Source organism: Serinus canaria, chromosome 2, assembly GCF_022539315.1.
Source record: "Serinus canaria isolate serCan28SL12 chromosome 2, serCan2020, whole genome shotgun sequence".
NCBI lineage: Eukaryota > Metazoa > Chordata > Aves > Passeriformes > Fringillidae > Serinus > Serinus canaria.
In genome coordinates this window covers 50,685,229-50,696,616 of record NC_066315.1, presented here as the reverse complement: position 1 = coordinate 50,696,616, position 11,388 = coordinate 50,685,229, and the positions used below count along the sequence as shown (strand labels likewise).

At 42.3% G+C, this 11,388-nt stretch overlaps 1 gene segment (V, D, J or C); it reads left to right on the top strand.

Annotated features, from left to right (window-relative positions):
- The first annotated feature begins 10,307 nt into the window (after window positions 1–10,307).
- LOC103823804 (Ig kappa chain V-VI region NQ6-8.3.1-like) lies at window positions 10,308–10,848 on the top strand. The segment is given in 2 exon segments: window positions 10,308–10,437; window positions 10,547–10,848. Coding segments are annotated over 2 exon segments (387 nt in total).
- Window positions 10,849–11,388: the final 540 nt, after the last annotated feature.

Sequence of the window (11,388 nt, the reverse complement as noted above, 5' to 3'; positions counted from 1 at the left end):
AGGAAGAAGTGAAATGGTATTGTGGAGAAAGATAAGACCCTGGGCACAAAGTATTGCTCCCAGGATATAAGGATGTTGTTCCTATTTTTATTTACGATCTCCTACTCATATCCTGGTACACTGAACGCCTTACCACTGTTTTGTTGTCACACAATATCAGACTAACCTCAAGCATGTTAAGTATGTTAAAAAATGCCTAGGCTAGCCGTCTAAATACATGGATGTCTGAGCACTGACAATCTTGGGCAGTGCAACAAGCAAAGGACAGAGGACAGGAAGGAGGACGTGCTCATACAAAGGTACATGTAGCCGGTTTGGGTTTGGGAAGGTTTGCTGGCTGGATGCCAGGAGAATAAAGCACATCTCTGCCCAGTAAGACCTCTGTGGGTGCTTCCCAGCTCTCAAAAATCCTCAGTCAATTCTCTGTTATTATCCAGAAGAGCCAGGAGAGAGCTCAGAAATTGCCATAACCTGGCAGAGATAGGCAAAGTAGAGAAAGATGCAGGTGCCTAACAGGCAAAACAACAGCATGGTAACTTGTTTTGGTTAGAGTCTTCCAGGCACAAGCAGTATTTGTGAATGACATCATCTAGTTTTCACATCAACACACACCTCTGTGCCTCTTTTTTAACAGGAAATCAGACTAACATGATTTAAAAATCACTTGTCTCTTCACCAAGTAATTTGATTTTTTTGAGGGGGTATATATCTGGGGGGTTTTTATCTCATCACAGAACAACCCAGACATGCTGATCCCAGTATCTCTGAACTTCCTGCTGAGAAGTCACAGCAGAAGTAGATAAAATTACAGGCTTCTTTAAAACCTTCCAATCTTGTCTCTGGCCTTGTAAGTATATAGTATTTATAAGCTATTCTTAAGGGTGACAGATATATTTCTTCTTGGGTTTATATCACACTTCCATTGTCACCCAGCCTACTTATATATTTTAATATCCACAATGTCCTATTACCCAAGTCTCAAGTTCAAATTACAGTTGACAGATAACTTGAGCACAAATACCTTGATTACGCTATGTGATGGTTGAGAAATGTGACCAATATAAGCCAAAAGGTGGAGAAAAGATTTTGCATTTCTCTTACCAGCACAAGCACAGAGTAAAGGTCAAACTCTCTTCCTCATGGATGGGCACCCTGTTATTTGAAGATGCCACCTTGAAGCCAGTGATGGGGATTTCTTAATGCAACTTCATCACTGCTGCTTTCTCTGTGCTCTCCCTTCAGGTGTGTTCTGGGCCCTTTACCAGCCCTTTACTAGGAGCCAGCCTCCATCACACAGCCCAGTCACTCCCAGAGGACACTGTCAAGTTTATCTGCAAAGTAACTGGTGGTCACAGTTCACCTACATCCACTGATACTAAATGTCACCTGGGACCCCCTCTACATACACAGAGATTGGTCTGTATCACCCTTTCTGGGTCTGATATTAATTGGAATCATAGATTTCCTCCAAAAGAAGTATCTACCCACACAGATGCCTGCATGCTGCCGGTGCATGAGCTGGACAAACAACTCAGCAAGTGTTATCACTCACTGCATGGTGTGGGACTGCATCCACAACCATTCCCTCAACCTCTGTCATTTACTGCAGCTGTAATGTGTTTGCAGAAGAATGATCAAAAAAAATGACACGAAATTTTTGCATGGAGACTTGCCAGCTTCTTTATCTACACATGGGAAAACAGCAGCCAGAAATGTCAGGAAGTGCTTGTTAGGGAACTAGGGACATCCAAGATGGGGGAAAGGAGGAAGGGAGAAAAGCAATCCTAAATGACAAAGGGGAAAGAGGGAATTTTGGATTAAATTGCTGAGTTTACTTGTCCTGTGGCAGTTTCCAAGTTTTACCCCAGGATAAACAACTTTATAGATGCAAAAACCAGAGAAATGGAAAAAGAAAATGATGTCCAGGTATGAATTGGGAAGGCAAAGTAAACGCTGGGGAAGCCTTATGAGAGAAACCCACATGTAACTGAGAGTCTTTCCCAAACTATCTCCAGCTGAAGACCTGGACAGGAGACAGAAGGAACTGCATATACCTGTGATTTCCAAGGGGCTATAATAGGAGCCACATAGCACTGTCTGCTGCAGCCCTCCCTTGCTACTCCAGAGCAATTCAATACAAGTGCAGTCTTTCCTAGAGTTAATGAGAGGTATCATTAACTAGTATAGTACAAGTATCCTACTTTGTCCTATGCTGTCTGTCCCCCCCTAGGTTGTTGACTCCTCCCTCTAGGGCTGTTAAATGATGTGAGGTATGCCACACAATTAATAAGCAGCTGGGAGAAGATGCTAAGCTGTGGTATATTTATCAAATAAAAGTCAAGCACAAACAAGACATATTTACAGAAAAAAGGGACTTAAATATACACTCTTAGCAGACACATAGGAAGCCCCCTTGAACTTTGAATGTGAAACATAAATAAATTTGGGAGCTGAATTATGAAGTGTGGAGTGTGAAAATTGCTTCATTATTCTGGGAAAATTATATCTTGTATAAGCAATTGTTTCTATTTTAAAAACAAAGAACCCAAATAGCAACAGTATCGGTAAACTGTCATGGTACATTTTTTCAGATTATCTGGATGAGAAAGCAGTGGAGATGGGAGGTAGCCATGTAAAACAGCTGTTCATTAGCAGGTTTTCAGATCCCAGTATGGACTTTTTTTCTGGTCTGTTTGATTAATGCCAGCTGATATAAAAATACTTAGACCCATGTGCTGTATTTGGCTTTGGAAGGACCAATCACATGTTGAATAATTTTAATCACTGTTTTGATTAAAAAATCAGAGAGTAAACTACATCAGATGCATAAAAAGCATGTTCTAAAAAGGGGTCTCTTGCTGATTTCAAAACATGAGAACATGAAAATTAGTATATTACTACTGATATAGGTTTATAGGTCAAAACATCTCCATTTAAGCTAGAGAGCTAAACCTAAATTTCAACCTGCTGAAATTTGTAAGGGTAACAAGACCATGGGAAAAGCTTGGCTATGAAGACGGTGGCCTTGATAGGCAGAGAGAAATCCCACCTGTTGAGTAATGTGAAAACCAGCCAGATAATGGAAGATGTTTGCTGGTCGGGCATACTTTTGATATATATTTGTGATATTTTAATTATTGGAGTCATCAGTAAGAGTCTGAAAACACTGGGACTTTTTTTTTGCTGTACTGGATAACTCCAAAAGATGACTGTAGGAAGAGGGATTTCTGGTAGAAGCTGTATTACAGGATCCTATTTGATGTTCACTGTTCAAAATTAATAGGACAAATTGCTAAAACAAACATTTTGGAGGTATCATCATGGGATAAAAAAATCATCCTACATAACCTCGGTCTGTAAGAGAGGTAAGAAATTAAGCTGATCTCGTCTAGTACCTTATCTGGCAAATACATAATAACTTATCTGGCAAACACATCTCGAAGAGCAGGGCTCACAGTACAACAAGCAAAGGAAAAAAAGGTGACTCTACTTATCATCCAGGCAAATTCCCTGTGGAAACAAACAAGAAGGAAAAAAAGAAGTTTTTCTTAGTAGCGAGCTCTCTTCTTACAAGGGTGGGTTTTGGAGATGAGTGGTTTTTGGGCTTGGTTTTGGGGCAGGGGGAGAGGCTGCCTGTTTGTTTGGTTTTTTCCCTTCTGTTTGAGACTTAACCAAAAGGAAATGGCTCATGCATCATTATTTGACCTGTAGCTGGCACAGCCTCATTGGATAGTTTTCAGCCACTCAGATCTGCTTCACCCCCTCTTGAGGCTGACCCTGACCCTGCGCCTGTAAGGAAGCCCTAAGAAGAGCAGTGGTGATGTGGTTGCTGAGCACTTTCTTCCTGACAACTATTTTTTCTTGTACTTGTATGTGCCCTGCTCATCCTGCTTCCTGCACAGTCGCCAGTGGAAAAGGGGATGTTCTCACAGCTTCTCTGTTTTTTCTCTTTTATTGCCACGGGTGGCTCTGCACAAGACTTGCAGCAAACCCTTATATCCATCACCAAGCCAGAAGGCAAAACAGTGCTAATCAATTGCCATGTCTCCAGTCATGATTTTAGCAACGTTTTTATTCACTGGTACCAAAAGAGGGTCAACGAAGCTCCCAAGCGTATTGCCTACATGTTCTCCAGGTTTTTCCTTGAAGACCAGTCTGATGAGGGGAAGTTTACCGTTGAGAAGGATCCCAGCAAATCTGTCTGCAGCCTGACAGTGAGCAACGTAACGTTGTAAGACTCTGCCACCTACTACTGTGCTAGTTGGGATGCACAGTAGCAGAAAGCCACAAGGGACCTGTATAAAGACATGCTCTACTTCCCAAATAGGAACCTGAAGTGTTTGATAACATGTAGGAACACTGCCACCCAACTCTCCCCAAAAGCTCAAAAGCTTTGAATCAGATCGCACAGACAGCCAGATACAAAAGATGCTGTTGAGCTTTGCAGATGCAAACTACAGCCAGTACCATCAGACCTGCTATTTCACTTTACCAACAAAAAGGGCATTTTTTGGGGGGCAGGATGGATTGCCTCTGAGTGGGTTTATAAGATGATAGGTTTGGCTAAAAGCTGGGTCCTGCTAAAGGAAGGCAAAATCTTTCTATTCTCACTACCCTTCAAGGTACATCTTTGGAATAAAACCCCTCTTCTGTCATTTGTGTGGCAGAATAGAAAGTTAGAAGTGAAAATAAACTTGAAGCACCAATCAAGACTGCAGATGCAATATACTTTGCATTTCTTTGTCACTTGAGAATCTAGTTTATTTTCTCTTTGTTTTCTTCTTGGAGTTGATCAAATTTTCATTTAGGTTAAAACACAAGTGTCCTAATTTACTTCAGTGGGGCTTCTCATCTGACATAGCAAGACTGTAGCTGTAGAATAGATGTTTTTATTTTTTCAAACAGCAAGACATTCCTTTGAGTTATTTCAGCTCTTTCTATTTATGGGCATTTAGATAAAGTCATAGATAAAGTCACAGGACCATTGTGTTCCTATCCCAAAGGACCCAGTATTGCCAATTACCAGTATGGTGTCTTCAGAGCACACTGAGCACTGGGGCATTGGCTGCATTTCACAGGAGATTGAAAGATCAGAATCCTAATGCAACTGTAGGACAACAGTTACTGGATCTGTGTAAAAATGCTTGGGAAAAAAAAAAAAAAAGCTGGCTATCATAAGTAAAATGACATGACAACAAGAGGAAAAGGGGAATTGGTTTCGTTTTCTTTCCAAGGAAACTAGAAGTGACCTGGTGTCTGAAAAATTACTTTGCATTGCACAAAATAATTTCTATATTTTGCTTGACCTAATTGTCTTTCTTTTAAACTTGGCCTATGGGGGTTGTAAAGCATTTGTGCTTCTTTGCATTGTGATTCTTTCCAGCATTTGGAGAAGCCACTCTGAGGTGTAGCATTTCACCTTACCTGTTACAAGAAACAGTCACAAACTCAACAATCCTGCTTTTGAGCTCCCAAATGTCTCCTGTGTATTTTTCTGGTCTTCAATATTCGATCTGTGTCATGAGCAGTAACTTCACACCCCTCCAATTCATTTAGCTCCATGATGTGAGTTTTATTTTTTTATGTTTTATTGGCAGCCAACCTGAGGAAAAGTCCATTTCCTTGGTCTGAAAGACCAAGCAAAAGTCCAGACATTGTTTAGAAGCTTCCAACTAGTCTAAAAGCAGGGGTAAAATTTGCTTCAGACTACAAAATTACTTTGTAGATGAGTTAAGGTAATTGGAGAGGGAGGGAGGGAGGGAGGGAGGGAGGGAGAGGTTTGTGCTGCTTGTGTAAAGCTATAATCTGACAGTTAATTTAGCAGGGTTCAATCAGGCTGCGTTATCTCAAACAACACGTGCCAGGACAACCTCTCCAAAGGCCCAAGTGATAATTTCCTTTCTTCAGTTGCTGTGCTCTGCCCCTACTGAGAGTGCTGTGAACTTCCTCCTGAGGGCACACACAAGCAAGAGCACTCAGGATGCTGCTGCTTCCTCTCCTGGCCCTGGCTGCAGCCTGGTCTCAGTAGGTTCCCTTTGTCACAATGACACAGGGCAGCGGAAGAGCATCCCATGTTAATGTGTGTGAATGAATAGCAAGCTAAGAGTATTTGTCCTGTTTTCTCTCTTTCTTTCTAGATGGACAAACACAAGTGCTTCTGAAGTAGAGAGAAGTATGCATTACCAGAGGGCACAAGACAACTGCATCAATGGACTGTAGAGCTGAGGGTGTTCCTGACTTCCAGTATGCATATATACATTGGCACCGACACGTACCCGCCAAAGCTCCAGAACGGACTCTGTATATTGGACCCAGTGCAGTTTCTTATGATGACAATTCCTATAGCAACAAGTATTCTTCTTCAAAGAAACGTACAAGCATCTGCACTTTCACAATCAATGGCATTAACTCCAATGATGTAGGTTCCTATTTCTGCGCCTACTGGCATTTCCACAGAACTAACTAACTACTGACAGGCAGCCAGTACAGAAAGCTGCCTGTGCCCTGAGGGGCAGGCTTCCTGTCAAACACAGAAAATCATAATTGTACTTTCCTACCTCTAAAACACCCCAACATATTTATGCTGAGTATGTTTACATGTATATTAGACATGAAGTAAAGCAAAGATGTGTTACAACTTAGGTGGTATACTGCTCTGTGTTGGGGAAAATGAGTACTCCTGTGGTTGATGGCATTCCAGCTAAATAATATAGTTAACACAGATATCTCTGAACAATACAAGTACTTTCCCAAATATAGTCTGAGAAAGCAAAAATGAAGAAATATTGAGGACGGAGCATAGAAGGATATTTGCATTTAAGATCTAGCCTGAGAGGCTTCAAATAGAGGTGATGGTGAAGATACAGGTGACACTTATCAGTAGTAACTTCCAACTTCATGGTTATGATGACTACTTTCATAGGCAAGGATATTACACTGGGCAACACCTGAAATGACTGTTCCAAGAAAGAGTTGTGAAGATCATTTACAAGGACAAGCTGTAAATTAAACCTAGCAACATACAGAAATGATGATAGAGCACAGCTCAGTCAGCTCTGAGGAGAGCTGCAGTGAAATTTCATGTGGCAAGGGTATTCACAACCCCCATCCATGTGAATTCTTTTTTTGTTCTTTCATTGCAGATATATCTGTACTACAGGACCTGACTCAAATATTTATCACAAGGAAAACAGAAGAATATTAACTTTCTGTACGAGTTGTAACATGAGATTTGTATACAGTGCTACTGACAAAGTCCTAAAAAAGATCCAGAGGATTTTCTCTTTTGGGTCAGAAAATGTGAATTTTTTCTCAGGAAAGAGCATGACGTATGATGGCTGCTGCCCAGGGAACCATTTGCTATAGAGTCTTTGCAGAGCACATTTTCAGCCTTTGAAATCAGGGAAAGTGCAAGAAAAAGCAAGGGGCAGCAAATGATAGAAATGGTAGAAATGTATGCTTCACTTTGGTTTTGCCACAGCCATTGAGGCTGTCTTGTAATAGAGCCACCAGCTGTATTTTTCCTATTTGGTGCTACAACCCCATTATCAAGGAAGGCAGGCACTTGCACAGAGGTCCAACCACCTCACTGCAGGCAAAACACTACTGCCAGTGTTCCTTATTTCATGCAACATAAATACAAAGATCTTCTAAAGAAATGTGTCATGGCTAGTCAGTGTAGTCAAATGTTCACAAGGCATTTTCTGTATCTGTAATTCTTGATGCACAGAGAAATTAAAAGCTGCCTCTTTTTTCTAAGATACACAGATAGACAAATATAATTAAGTATTCCTAGGCCTGTTCCTATGCAGTTGGAGGTGCAAAGCTAACCAAAATCCTTCCCCTCAGGAGAGGAGGAAATACACAGTCCATAGACGAAGATGAAGCAGGCAAAACTTTTATCTGCCCCTCCATCTCTTTCTGCCTGTCTTGGTTTGAAAGACAGGTGTCTGCTAGGGAAGACAGGAGCCTCCCTTGGAACGGAGAACAGAAACCCCCTCCCTCCGAATTATTATAATTTTGAAATTAAGGGGCTCTGAGGCAAAGACATGGGAATAAGAATAACACTTCTTTACTAATGTTTACTAACAAGGCAAACAAACAACAACAATTACAGCACCGATGCCAAACAGAGCCAGAAGGCAGCAACAACAGCCGGCCGGGCAGCGGCACGGCCCCTTTGGTGCAGTGACCGTCGCCGCCGGCAGGGGGCGCTGGTGGCTCCCGGTGGGCAGGGCGCATGCGCCGATTGCCCGCACGGCTGGGTAGGGGAGAGGCTTTCCCTCACGAAGCCGCCCTGGGGGTTGTCCATCCCGGTGACCCAGCAGGACTCTTGGAAGCAGCAAGCTGGGACGGCAGCGATGAGCAGAAATCCCGGGGTGATGGACAAGATGTATCAGGAGCTCTGCAGCGGTAGCTGGAAACTGTGGTATGTCCCAGCAGCAGAAGAAAGGAAGCTCCCAGCTGGGTTATGGCAGTGGCAGCGAATTCCTTTTCCAAGCTGCAGGTCCAACCATCCTCCTCCAAAACACAGAGCAAGAGAGAGTTCCCAGCTGCCCCAACCAGTGTCCTGTCTTTTTACCTGCCTCTATTCTCGCGGTATCTCTGTTCTCTCTGAGAGAAACTCCCCAAAAACACAGAGGAGTTGCCGCCTTTTAAGCACCCAGACATCAGTGCTTCTTAGCAACTCAATGGGAAAAAAATCCACAAGTAACAAGGAAAAAATGGAAAGAAAAACCCAACCCCCAAGCGCCCCCTTTATACTATAAATTTTTGGCCCTTTCCAATGAGATAGAACAATCACATGCTGTAGATGGGGGTCATACATATATTATGTGTTTTTCTTCATTTGCATTCCAAGGAGCATGAAAGTTAAATATGTTAAATATGGGTCATACATATATTATATTACATTGGTCATACATATATTACATGTTTTTCTTCATTTGCATTCCAAGGAGCATGAAAGTTAAACATGTCAATTAGAATGTCACTTACTTTTGATCAGGATTTATTAACACAAAAGGTAAAATAAACAGTTTGGTCCCCCTCCAGTGTCTGAGGCAGCCTTTGTTGTCTGATCTTTTCCAGAGAGTTTTTGTGTGCCTTTTCTTCTCATCAGACCAGATTTACAACACAGTTCACCTTGCAGGGTGAAGGGAGGGTGAGGACAAGGGGTGCTGCATAGGCACAGGTGCTTCTCTGTGCCTCACTGAAACAACACAGGGCTGTGAGAAGTCCCCTTTGTCCCAGGCACCCTTTGGTTGTGAGACCTTGCTCGAGCCAGATGTAAGGGCAGCACAGAGCCCAGCTCATGTAATCCTCAACCAGCCTCATAAATTCCATACCTACCTTAAACCAACACTGTACAATTCCGACCATTTGCCACACTGTTGCAGGCAGATGCCCTCAGGTGGGAAGTAGTCTGACCCTCTCTCCATCCTGCCAAGATCCCTCTGAAGGGCTGCACAGCCCTGTGAGGTATCAGTCACTCCTCCCAGCTTCATGCTATCAGTGAACTGAGGAGTTATCTGCCCCTTCCCCCAAGTCACTGACAAAGAAGTTAAACAATATTGGATCCAGTATGGAACCTTGCCAGACACTACTAATGACAGGCCTAGTTAAGGCTTAGTTGGGGCTGTTCAGCCTGGACACAAAAATACTTAGGGGAGACTTTATTGAAGCCTTCCAGTATCTAAAGGGTACTTATGAAAAACAAATCTTTACATGGGTAGATGGTGATAGAAGAAGGGGGAAAAGTTTTAAACTGAAAGAGCTTTTGAGTAGATGTTAGCAAGAAATTCTTTATTCTGAGAGTCATGAGGCACTAGACCAGACAACCCAAAGAAGATCTAGACGTTCCATCCCTTGTGATGAGTTCAAGGCCACGTTGGATGGGGCCCTGAGCAACCTGACCTAGAGGGTGACATCCCTGCACATGGGGTAGAGGTGAAAGCTCAATGATCTTTAAGGTCCCTCCCAAACCAAAGCATTCTGTTATTCTGTGATTCTTCCAAAGTTCTAAGGAAAGGTGGAACATTCTTCTGGGACAGCTTTGAGGTCTCTGAGGAGAGGACAACATTCTTGGGAAGGGTCATGCTGAACAACTTGAGTGTGTTCAGTAGGAAAGTCTGTTATAAGTCTAGTAGTAGATAGATGAAGAAATCTTTTTCAGATTGAGTATTTTTTGTCCTTTCTATGCTGCTCCTACCATGGTTTAGCTTGTCTGTAAATTTAACACCCTCTGTGGTAGTGTGTTGAAGAACGACCATTGGATGTGCAGAATGAGTAATTTCCTCCTCCCAGTCATTTGATGATTTGTCCACCTGAAGGGCTTTATAACATTTCTATTTATGTCATTTTCAGGTCTAATCTGCACAGGCAATATGTTGCTGTTTCCAGTCCTTCTTGCAACTTCATTTTGGTCCTTTGGTCCATGTAAGACCTTTTTCCTCTTCTCTCTCCTTCCTGTCTACAGTGAACATAAGCCTTGTTCCAAACTCCAAGAGTTTCTCCCCTCATGCAATTTCTCTGCTTTCAATTCCAGGTGTAGACATGCAGTCAGTGCCAGTGCAAACCCCAGCAATGCAGAAGCAGATGAAGGGCATGTCTGCCAGCATGTCATGTCAACTGGGAGAGAAAAACATTGTGCACTGGTACAGGCAGCTTCCCGGACAGCTGCCGAAGAGGATACTGTACGAGACTGGACAGACACTTGTTTTTGAGGACAACAATGATGGAAATAGATTTCGAGTTCGGAGTGATCCTACTCGGCCCATATATGATCTCGAGATAAATTCTTTAACCCTGAGGGATTCTGGCATTTATTACTGTGCATACTGGTATTAAGAACCACAGCATTAGTTTGGCAAAGATAAGCCTTACAAAAAGACTCTTTGCGCTCTGAACCACAAGCTGTGAACTCTGCTAAAATTTCAAGTACTTCCTTATTCCACCCCTTTCATGATTTTCTGCAGCAGGAGAGGAAAAACAAAGTCTTATGACAAGTATAATTTCTGTGCTCAGATTTATCTGCAATATCCAGAAAGTGAAGCCTTTCTGTCACTTAAAGAAAAATATACAAAACATTGCTCCTAAAATGAAGGTTAGATTTTACTGAAAGCACTCACCTGACAGTGAACACAGTCTCTGTGTGTGAGTTGTAGATTTCTCTTCTCTGTTTTCTGCAAGCAGAGCAACATTTATTCATCCCTCAGTATTTACTCTTGCAAAAAAAATAACAGGAATAGGAAAGAAGGGGGGAAGACCAGCTGATCTTGCATATTCTCCTTCATATTTTTCTTTTGCCTTCCTTTGCATCTCAGTAACTAAAAAGCCCTACAACAGCACAGAAAACCTAATTTTATCGTCACAATTCCTCATTTGTTA